Source organism: Podarcis erhardii, assembly GCF_964252035.2.
Source record: "Podarcis erhardii genome assembly, chromosome: 8".
NCBI lineage: Eukaryota > Metazoa > Chordata > Lepidosauria > Squamata > Lacertidae > Podarcis > Podarcis erhardii.
In genome coordinates, this window is record NC_138499.1 from 46306543 (window position 1) to 46318678 (window position 12136).

Here is a 12136-nt window from a genome sequence, read left to right on the forward strand (position 1 = left end):
GTGTTCAGCCTGTAGGATCTCATCATAGGGATCCCAAAGGGGGATATCTACCCTCCAGGTTGCAGACCTACCCAATTCACCCCTCTCACATCTTTATTTTTCTTCCATTGTGTGCTCTTTAATGTCACTGCCTTCAGACCTTCAGTTTCCAGCTTTTTTGCTGCAGCTGCAGTCTGGGGATGTTCAAGTCAGTATGCTATCTGGTGGCCTCCTTTCCTGTGTCTTCCTGTCTTCTCTTTCTATCCTCCTGAAGGATAGCTTTCTGTCTGTCACTTCTCCTCACCTTTCCCCTGTTAGCTCTCCTCTTTCTGCTGAGCTCTTTCATTCTTTCCACCCCTCACACCACATTTTTTATTTCCTTCTGATCACCTTATGTGGCTATTATTGTCTCTCCTCCCTGGGCATCTGTTTCTCACTTCTCGGCTAATTGGCAGGGCAGAATACCAGCTGGCAATGCCCACATGACTTGCCATTTGTGGGTAACCCCACTCAGAATCTGCTCCCTCAGAACTCTTGATGCAAGGGAAAGGGGGCTTCCTCTGGCTGGGATCCCTCACAGTCAACACAGGTAAATGACATTTAATACCCCATACATGATCAAAAGTCTTTCAGGCAGAAATTAGGCCTTCCATTAGAATTTTAGTGAAGGCACTGACATTTCCTGACCAGCAAACTCCAGCACTTCTTATATATATAAAAAAATGTAAACAGCTCACCTTTTCTTTTAGAGCATTAACATTTTGGTTAAGGTCGAGCAGGTCTGTCTCCAGTTCATCCACTTTTGGGCCGTGAGTCGTAATAACAGTACGATAGCGGCTCAACAGAATCTGAAAAGAAAGGCCACCAAAAAGAGGGGAAAAGGGATGTCTGACTGAGCTGAAAACTGTATCTGAATTCAGCATGAGTTTGGGCCAAAAACATATTTTACCTAGACAGGAATCCTAAGTCATTTACATAGGAAAGAATTCAACTGAAAGACTTAGGCTGCAATCACACCCATACATGTAGGAGTAATTCTCATTACACTCGGTTTGATGTACTTCAGAGGAAACATGCGTTGGAGCAAGCTGTTACTTCCTAGAAAAATGTATTTAGAGTTTTGGTGCCAGTCAGAACAGATTCAAAGATCTGGTGCATCCAACGCCTTTAAAGTATTCGGCATCTAGCTTTTCTATAACCCACGCTAATAACAGTTTATGTGGCAGACTGAAAAGATTCAGAATATCAGTTCAGGCATCATAGCAGGATGAGACGGACGACAGGCAAAGCCACAATCTACTTGGACAGAGCATACAAAATCCCACCCAGCGTGTCTTACTTCCCCAACTTATGGGTTTGTGCTAAAGAGATGAACTGGGGCCATGAAAAGCTTTCGTACAGACAAGCCTTAAGCCTACCTTCAATAAAGCAGAGCATAAATAGGTCCCTTATGGCACTACGCAGACCTAATTAATTCTGTCAGTTCAACGCCTAGCAGTTGAGGCTAGGGGACCTGATGGGTATTGGGCGGTGGAGTCACAGGGGCTGCTAAGTCAGCAATGTGCAGTCATGTGGCTGCTGACGGGCCAGCAGCAACCATCATAGACCATGTCACGGCCAGTGCTAGACACTGCTTGCCATGGTGGTAAACCACCAGTCCTTGAGTCTCCTCCACTGTTCCTGCTCCTGCTGTTTATAGGGGCTGATGGGAGCTGGAAACAAGGGAAGGTGGGAAGCTCCTCTTTCCACGCAGACCCAGCTCCCAAATATGGCACCCTTGGGCAGATGCCAGCATTCCAGTGCTCTGGCAGGCCCCACTGCTATGTTGACACCTACCCTGCTGGTTGTTCCTAGGGCAGGCTCATGTGGGAGAAGGCAATCTTTCAGATACCGGGGTCCCACAAAATGTAGGTTTTCAAAGACAAGCACCTGCACTTACCGTATTTTTCCATGTATAACACGCCCTCGTGTATAAGACACCCCTTGTTTGGGGGGACTCCAAATTCATAAAATGGGGGGGGGGGGATTGCCAGAGTTGTTGAGCTTTTTTTAAGGAGGGTTCGCCCAATAGCCACTGACAATCTCCAGCTCGCAGCAACAACCAATTACATGGCCCCCCACTATGCACTATCTGTGTACAAGACAACCCCCAATTTTTAACAAAATGTTTAAATAAAAAAACCTCATCATATACACGGAACAGTATGGTAATTGTGCTCACCAATGAATCTGCAGCCAGTATAGCAAGCAACAGTTATTCCCCCTTGCCAGTGCCGGGCACTAACCATGCAACTATGCCAGCTTTCCCCAACCTCCTGCCCTCCAGAACTTGTTGGACTACAATTCCCATCACATCACCTCAGGCCACTGTCTGGGGAAGACTGAGCTATGCTGTGACTAACTGAATTTTACAATAAGGGAACCCCAAGGACGATGTGGACTGGGCTGCCATGGTATTTCCCAAAGAACCGGCACAGGAAAGGACCATGCAACTGGCTCCATCAGTCCAACCTTGGCCACATGGGATCACGTCACAGACAAGTGGATCTTGCCCAGCTGCTTCTAAAGGTCATCACATTGTGTAGTTAATTTGAAACCTATTTCTTTATTTCTTCTCTCAGCCCCGTAAGGAAATGCCAGCTTTTCAACATTACCTTCAGTTCCTTGATGCGGTCTTCCAGATGCTTCATCTGCCCCAATGTGTGGGCACTGGCATTGACGTTTTGCATCTGAGACTTAATCAGACGGAGCTCGTCCCCCATTGTACTCAAATCCTTCAGCAAAGTAATTACACAGCTATCACAGGCTGAATGGAAAAGAGCACATCCAAACAGTGCAAAGTGTTAGTTTGCTGCATGGGCAGAGGATGACAGCACCAAAATAACATCTTTCCACAAACTGTCATCTACTGCTATAAATGAACAAAAAAAGGCAGGGGAAGCTCAAGTGCATTTAAGGCAGTAACCAAATCCTGAGGCCCTCCCTAGTATGTCTTGACTTATTTTAGAGTTACTCCCTGTCAATTTTCCTTAAGAGTAGGATAGAGGAGAACCTTTTCTTTACCTCAAGAGCTGCATTCTCTCAGAGGTAGTCTGTCAGGAAAAGTGCACTGGTGGTGGGTGGGGCCAGTGGCACTATAAACACACTCTCTGAAGATCATCATCACTCCGATATGTTCTCTCTCTCTCCTACACATACACACTTATTTATTGCATTTATATCCCAACCCCAAGGAGTTCAATGTACCCCCATACACACATGCATACCACACACAGACGTCCAACAACACAGACACCATCCACAGCTACACTCCAACACTCATCCATCTACAACCTTCTCCACTCCTCCTACCACCACCACCATCCAAACAAAGCAGATGCTGAATCCCCTTTGCAATCGGGGGGGGGGGAGCTGATCTGCTCCTTCCCACCCCCCCTATGCTTCCTACCTCCCAGTCCTAATGGGAAGTCTTCCCTGTGGAGGTCTTTCATTCTGGATACAAAGGGAACTAAGGACGGTCACAGGGGGCGGGGGGAGTCACAGTGAAAAAGTAGGCACTAGCCCTTTGTAATCAACAAAGAGGGAAAGGGGGAGAGCAGAAGCACAGAGTCTCTCCTCCTCTAGCTCATTTGGTGTCCTTGGTTAGCACAGGACGCAGCAGGAATGAAGGCTTCTTTAAAAACTCACTTCATAGCAGATAAAAGGAGAAGGGGCTGCAAGACAGCTTTGAGTGCACTGTGGGCTGAATATCACTCAAGGGGTTCCCCACCCCGTGTAAGCATTTCTGAATAAGTTCACTGTCAAAGCATGTGTTGACCTTTGCAGTCTCCCATTTAAAACAATGGTGACTCTTTAATGAAGCCCTATAAGCAAGCATCCAGACTGCTCATGCGTTATTACTTACAGTCGCAATCTTCTTGAGGATCTATATCTTTTGGTTCTTGGCTTATGCATTCTGGAGGTTAGGGGGCAAAAGAAGCAAATTAGAATCACATGATAATACAACACTGATATCAGACATGAGATTTTGAAATTGCATTCAGAAAACTGATACCGCTATATAATGGATGCTCTCTTTATTCACTGAAAACTAACCATAACTCTTAGCAGGTTTTCTACTACTGGAAGATGGAACTTGTCTTTTCAAGAGTTACTTTTCCAGCAGGTACCAGAGAATGCTACTCAATTTGGCTTCCTTTGTTCTTTTTTCTATCTAGGACATCATCTGAAATTAATCTCTACTTCTCTTCAGTTCTGTTGCCTACCTAACAAGGAGCTTATGTGTTTTACTTAAGGCTAGAGACAAAACGGAACGCGGGTGGCACTGTGGTCTAAACCACAGAGCCTAGGGCTTGCAGATCAGAAGGTTGGCGGTTCGAATCTCCGCAACGGGGTGAGCTCCCATTGCTCAGTCCCTGCTCCTGCCAACCTAGCAGTTCGAAAGCATGTCAAAGTGCAAGTAGATAAATAGGTACCACTCCAGCGGGAAGGTAAACAGCGTTTCTGTGCGCTGCTCTGGTTTACCAGAAGTGGCTTAGTCATGCTGGCCACATGACCTGGAAAGCTGTCTGCAGACAAACGCCGGCTCTCTCAGCTAGTAAAGCGAGACGAGCGCTGCAACCCCAGAGTCATCTGTGACTGGACTTAACAGTCAGGGGGCCCTTTACCTTTACCAATCATGGTTAACTGGGGAATCAATCATTGTGTGTGCCTTTGTCCCAACAGTCCTGGGTGCAACCTGAAACCTGCACAGCATCTAATCCAACAACTTAATCCAAGTGAGTCTGTATCTTTATTTTAAGGTTACAGATAGGTAGCCGTGTTGGTCTGCCATAGTCAAAATCAAGACTGCAATAGTCCATGGAGAGACCTGGTCTGAACAAAGACATTGGATTCTTATCTCATTATACATGACAAAGCCATTTTTCACCTTCTCACCCCTTGCTTTTTCCTGTAAGACCTATTGCAGTCGTTAAGAGTCGTCAACAGGCTCATCACAGCTATCTGCCAATCACCCAATCCCACCACCCTTCTGAGTAATACCCCTCCCCACCTTCTCACTATATAGAAGGGTCTGGTGACTTCTGTTTCAGTGTATCTGAAGAAGTGTGCATGCACACGAAAGCTCATACCAAGAACTAACTTAGTTGGTCTTTAAGGTGCTACTGGAAGGAAAAAATTTTTTTATTTTGTTTTTATTTTAAGGCTGTGGCTAAATACAGATACTGTATTTTTCGCACCATAGGGCACACCGGACCATAGGGCGCACCCAGTTTTTAGGGGGGGGGGGAATCAAGAAAAAAAATATTTCCCCCCCCCAGCCCCAAAGAGCAGTGTACAGGCTGCACACAACCTCTCCCTGCCAGAAGGGTTGCGCGCAGCTATGGAACAAGCCAAGGCAGCGAGCGGGATGGATCCCGCTCGCTGTTTTGGCTTCCCCTTTAGCCCCATGCAGCCTCTCCTTGCCGGGAGACGCTGCGCAGGGCTAAAGAATCCATAGCCCCATGCAGCCTCTCCTTGCGGAGGGGTTGCACGCAGCTATGGAAGAAGGCAAGGCAGCGAGCGGGGTGGAAGGCAAGGATGGATCCCGCTCGCTGTTTTGGCTTCCCCTCTAGTCCCATGCAGCCTCTCCTTGCCGGGAGACGCTGCACAGGGCTAAAGAAGCCATAGCCCTGTGCAGCCTCTCCTTGTGGAGAGGTTGCGCGCAGCTAAGGAAGAAGGCAAGGCAGCGAGCAGGATGGATCCCGCTCGCTGTTTTGGCTTCCCCTTTAGCCCCGTGCAGCCTCTCCTTGCCGGGAGACGCTGCGTAGGGCTAAAGAATCCATAGCCCCATGCAGCCTCTCCTTGCGGAGGGGTTGCACGCAGCTATGGAAGAAGGCAAGGCAGCGAGCGGGATGGAAGGCAAGGATGGATCCCGCTCGCTGTTTTGGCTTCCCCTCTAGTCCCATGCAGCCTCTCCTTGCCGGGAGACGCTGCACAGGGCTAAAGAAGCCATAGCCCCGTGCAGCCTCTCCTTGCGGAGAGGTTGCGCGCAGCTAAGGAAGAAGGCAAGGCAGCGAGCAGGATGGATCCCGCTCGCTGTTTTGGCTTCCCCTTTAGCCCCGTGCTGCCTCTCCTTGCCAGGAGACGCTGCACAGGGCTAAAGAAGCCATAGCCCCGTGCCGCCTCTCCCTGCCGGAGGGGTTGCACGCGGCTATGGCACAAGCCTGCATTCGCTCCATAGGACGCACACACACTTCCCCTCAATTTTTGGAGGGGAAAAACTGCGTCCAATAGAGCGAAAAATACGGTAATCTCAGTAAATTCACATTAAGGATGAATATCTTGCATCTATGCCAAAAGTTACCTAGGCTGGAACTAGGAACTTGTGCAGGTGCTCTATATGGTGAGCTATCAGACTGCAACTTGGGACATCTTCCGGGCTCTGCCCTACCCACCCTCTACTTAGCTGAACTTCCAGCCTGATGAAGAATTCTGGAGAACTTGAAATCTTGCTCACTCACTGACTGTGGATTTTGCATTCCCCCAGCCCCATGGGCTTTCTGAACATCTTGCTAGTTGTGGTTAGAAAAAAGGTCTCAGGCTGTCCAAACTGAATAATAGCTTGACATTGGAAAGCAAGTTCACACTACTCAGAGTCATTGGTGTTCTCAGGGTTATTGTTACAGACTGGTTCTCTTTAAATAACAACTTCCATTGACATGAACAAAAATGCCATGCTATATCTTAAGCCATTCTGAAGTCTGCTTCTGCAACAACTGCCAGAGGCAATAACCCCGCTGTTGTTCACTTACACAATGATAAAATGAGACCAGTCAAGAGCCCTTGAACTTGCTATTTAACTAACTTTGACCCTGATTTAGCTCTTGAACATGTAAAGAGAACAACGGTTAAAGTGACTGTAAGGCTCATAATTTCACAATAAAAATGTAAATGAGCCTTGAAAGTCTGCAGTGGAAAACCCTGAGGCCCAAGAATTAATCTTTAGGCCTGTCCAAATTTCCACTTGTCCTGTGCCTCAAAATCACAGGTTCAAGCATGTTTCCATTTGACCTGCACATTCTAAGCAGAGGTCTCAGCTTGCCCCACTTTTCCCAGGAAAACCCCACTCTTTGGTGCTAAATCGGAGCAAACGTCAATCCAGAGAAAGCTCCAATTGCCATTTGCTCCAATCAAGTGCTAATTAGCTGTTTTCTCCAGGGGGAAGCAGCAGGACAAGAGGAAGTGTGGATAAGTCCTTTGTAAGGATAAATCACCCTTGGGTCAGGCCAGGATCATACTTCATGCTGAAATTTTACACATTTATTCCAAACCCAAATAAAGTTTTGGAATCCACAAATGACAAAAAAATCTCTAAACATTAAATAAGTAGTTCCTTCTGCAGCATTTGGCTCTTTCCCATACTGATCAACAATGAAATCAAAGGTTGCATAGCATGGGTCCATGACATGGGTCCAGACCATGCCAATTCTGCTCTGGTCCTCTGAAGGATTGATGCTGGCATTTGAAGGAGCCATGGTATGGTACAGACTGCTGCTTATGTGACCCCAGACTCCAGTAGTTCTCAAACCACTATAAGTAACCTCAAAACAAGCCCTTATTCTCACATTCCATGGCTTGGCGGAGATTCCAGGTTGTGTTTAGCCCATACTATGAACACACTGGATTAGAATACTTAAAATGGACTGAGCCTGAGCTACATGGAACAAAAGGCTTTTTACAGAACATTCATGTGTCTGCTATCATGGCCAGATGAATTCAGCCTCTCAGTGGATTGTCTGTCAGCTACTGTGTGAATCGAAAGCAACTGTTCAGGCTAAGAAAATATGAAGCTAGAAGCTCAAATTGGAAAAACTGAAGGGGGATGTAATCTTTCACATTTAACCATTGTCCACCACACGTAGAAATCCCCTGTATACATATTGCATGATATATTTAATTGGCACCTTCCTTTAATGCAACTTTTATTACAGCCTGTGCAGCATTAAGGACAGTCCGTGATGATGCAATTAAATGCTTCAGTAATCTAGTGGAAGACCGCAATAATGTCTGAACCTACTAAAATCACTGGTCTGCTGATTACAGGTGATACTGCTGCTGATGTGGAAAAAGCAGTTCAAAACTTGAAATAAAACTGCATTCTGAGTCAAGATCAAACTTGTCCTGCCAACCTTTAATTTCAGCAAGGCAACATATTTTCTGCAGAATATATCCACCAATAACACAACTCTAGTGAAGGAGCTTTTGCATAATGGAAGATAGTTAACATTACGTTTGAGAAAGAAAGCATTTCAGTCGATTCATATTAAGAATAAATGAATTGCATTTATGCCAAAAGCTACCTGGGCTAGAGCTAGGACCTTGTGTAGCTGCTACCAGACTGCAGCTTGGAACACTCTCCAGGCTCTGCCAACCAGGTTGGTTGCTGGGTGCTCCTGAACAGGTAGAGCTTCCTGTTTGGATTGGAAACTTGCCTGAGCAGCAAAACTTTCCTGGCTCCAGCATAGGAACATAGAAAGCTGCCTTATACTGAGCCAGACTATCAGTTTAACTAGCTCATTATTGTTTACGCTGACTGGCAGCGGCAGTCCAGAGTCCACACAATTTCCTTTGTGTTGTACAGTTCAATGGAATACAGTCACTAAGAATAGCTATACAATTCTACATACCCCCAGTCAGGCGCTCACAGGTCATGAGCTGACCATTATCAGGGCAGTTGCACTTTTGACAGTAACCTCCATATTTGAGTGGGTTTCCAAAATAACCAGGAGCACAGCTACACAGGGGAAAAAACACAATTTGCAATTAATACATTTTTACTCAGATTGGAACATCTTCTGCTGGCATTATGGTTTGCACAAAATCCAGTCATGAAATCTAGCCATTTTATTAGATTTAACTTGTAATTGCCTATTCTGACAAAATTTTCAGACACAAAAATTCTTAACACATCACATCAAGCATTTGGGGTTAGCTGTAACATCTGAAAGACTGCAGAAAGCAAATCCAACTGTTGACCAAAAAAAAAAAAAAAAGCAAACCCTGGAAAACTTGGCTGTATCTTGTTTCTTTCAAATCTCCTATGACACTGGCCTTCAATTGGTGGGTTAGGACTCACTCGTGGGTCATGGTCTGATTCAATGTAGATCGCAACTACAGCACTCCCACCACCCAAATATATGTTAAAAGGTTAATAAATGGGTCCTCAAATGCATGTTTAGGTTAAAAATGGCTCGTGGATATGAAAAGGTTGAAGACTATTGTCCTACGAGGCAAAGGACCAGTTAGTCCAGCCAGAGTTGTAGGTTGCTCCTCATTGTCTGGACATGTAATTCAGGACTCCTGGAATCTTAAAGAAAATTAATATGTGGTCATGAAATTCAATTATGTTGTCATTATTAACATAAAGAAAGAGAATTTAATTCAAAGTTATGCAAGCCAGGATTAGGGAGAAAAGAAATCATCCAACAGAGATGATGTTTCAAAAAGTCTAAATTAAGAGGAACACAGTGCAAAGGGCTTAGGCACACTTCCTCTTCTCCTACTGATTTCCCCAAACAACTCTTTAGTGCTCAAGTGGAGCAAACAGCAATTTGGGTTTTCTCCAGATTGATGTTTGCTCCAACTGAGCACTAAAGAGTAGGCTTTGCCTGGGAAAGAAGCGGGGGAAGGGGGAAGCCTGCAAAACCTCTTGTACCCATGCTTTCTAGGCATGGGGCAAGTGGAAGTGTGGACAAGGCTAAAGTGACAGTACCCAACTTTTTTTACTGCATTGGCTTGGCCAACAATTCCTACCTTTGAAATTCAAAGCTGATTTCAAGTTGGCTTCTTTCAAAATGAACCACATTTAATAGTACCCACTACATGCCAGTTTGGACAAAACAACAAACTACTGTACAGTTAAGGCATCCTTTTTGCAGCTGCTTGAAGTGCACCTAGGTTAATTCTTGTCAGGCTTAACTATGCTTTAGTGAGCTGTCCAACATATTATTACATATAGGGTTCAATCCAGAGGGGTGGGGAAGTGTACTCTCCTTTGAAATTAGTAAAATTTTAGCAGAGTTAAAAATTTCTTTGGACTGCACTTGTATTTCACACTGCTGCTCAGATCCAAATTCTCCAAAGTGCATACAAGGGCTCTCATGTACAATAGGAGATCTGCGTAATTCACGTCAAAACCAAGAACAGTGTGCACAATCCCAGCAGAACGTGCAGACTTCCAAAAACACTGAATTGAATGCAGCAGGTTGTATCTGCAGAAAGCTTTCTGTGTGCTTTCAAACCCCACAGCGCCTTGGACTGTAGACCAAGTATGTTAATATGGCACACCCTTAGAATACACAATGGGTTGATACGCTTGTCGTGCGGAGCCAGACCATGGCTTGGTGCAAACATCCATGTGTGGGGTCTTCTGGAAAGAAGACCGTAGCTGCTTTGCTGCTCCCTGGTTATTATGCTGCAGACTTGTATTGAGCTAAGCCACACCTTGGCTTGGTGTGTTGCTTGAACCTGGGCATGTGAGTTAGCTTTCTGCACACTAACCACAAGCTATAACCAAGGCATGTTCTAGGTTGATGGCTCACAGTTAATCTGGAGAGTGCTCAATCATAAGCCTGGATTTGGACAACATGCTGAGCCAGGTCATGGTTTAGCTCATGCCAGAGCCATAAAATAGGGGACAAGGAAGTGAAGCAACCACACTCCTGTCTTCAGTAGCCTGCATGCTTATATGTTTGTGCTAAACCATGGTTTGGCTTAGCATGATGTGTAGACTAATATTTTGCAATGTGCCACTTTTTAATTAGAAAACCCATATTGAGACAAACAATCACCTTTCACAGTGCATTCCAGTATAACCTTCTTTGCAGAAACACTGAATTTCTCCACCATTTTCCACGCATCCATTAGCAAAACTGGGGGGAGGAACAGAAAGACAATACATATAAAATACGTTTTACACTTCAGGCATATTTAGACAGGTTTCAATATTTTGCAAGAAGCTGAGATTTAAATTGCTGCCAAAATATCAAATAGCATTGAGAGTCCAGGTGTATTGCTGCCTATCTGCCTAGACCTTCTGAGAACAGTTTGTTCTGCTTAACAATGCAAACAACCAAATCCTTAAAAAAGGAAATAGGGAATAAAAATGACGTCTATTGATGTGTTATTATTGAGCAAATACAAATGTACTGCATTTCCTTGAGGATTCTAAGTGAGGCATTTTTATCTACAGAAATCTTTGTATTTGGTGATGCATTGCCATGGACAATCTCTATGACAACTCACTCACTCTGAATTCTGCACAAGATTTAGTCTATACCGACATAGCAGATCAAGGCATTTATGCCAGGCTACCAGCCCATCCCACCCTTTATCAGGCTCATAGTGGCTGGTAACCCCAGTGAACTGAGCATGTGTAGTATGATGGCACCTGTGCAATTCACTAGATCTCACTCATTGCACAAGAACAGTGCCTGTTGGTGACAAAGGGGCATGAGAGGAAGCAGGAGATCTGCCACTACATCAAATTGCTCAGACAGTGGTGCTATTACATCTGCTTCTCCTGTGTGTAGTTTCTCAATTCCCTTCCCCCAAGAAAATATCCTTGCACCTTGGGAATCTTGATACAATTTGGTCCCCCACCCACCATTCAACTATGCAACACATACATAGGCACCAGGATCAGGATGCAAAACATTCACTATTATTTGCTTTTTAAAAAATCACTTTCTACACACTCCTGAGGGAAACCATTTGTGAGTTTTCAGAGGAAAAAACTACGTACTTAAAGTAAACTATCTCTCTATCTATCTATCTATCTATCTATCTATCTATCTATCATCTATATCTATCTATCTATCTATCTATCTATCTATCATCTATCATCTATCTATCTATCTATCATCCTCATCTATCATCTACCTATAGTATATCTATAGTTTATCAGTTACTTTCATAAGGCTCTTGACCTCTGCTTTTGCACCTGGCAAATGTTTGAGGCCCTTGGCCATTAATTATCCTAATTTTAAGTGCTACAGGGTCTTGCTATTTCACAGGACCCCAAACATTTTTAGCCAAGCTCATTCTGAAGAGTCAGGTCCAATGTAATCTTCATCAATTCCTATCACCCCTTGAAATGAAAACAAACCCAAAAGGC

At 44.8% G+C, this 12136-nt stretch overlaps 1 protein-coding gene across 1 annotated transcript in view; it reads right to left on the bottom strand.

Annotated features, from left to right (window-relative positions):
• The window catches only part of LAMA3 (laminin subunit alpha 3), a 154240-nt gene that overhangs the window by 37179 nt on the left and 104925 nt on the right, over positions 1-12136 (bottom strand). Inside the window, exons 44-48 of the mRNA XM_081873595.1 lie at positions 10812-10892; positions 8649-8755; positions 3884-3934; positions 2634-2785; positions 717-827 (exon numbers count right to left, since the gene is read on the bottom strand). Of these exons, the coding sequence (XP_081729721.1) occupies positions 717-827; positions 2634-2785; positions 3884-3934; positions 8649-8755; positions 10812-10892 (502 nt within the window). The remainder of the gene's footprint in view (positions 1-716; positions 828-2633; positions 2786-3883; positions 3935-8648; positions 8756-10811; positions 10893-12136) is intronic.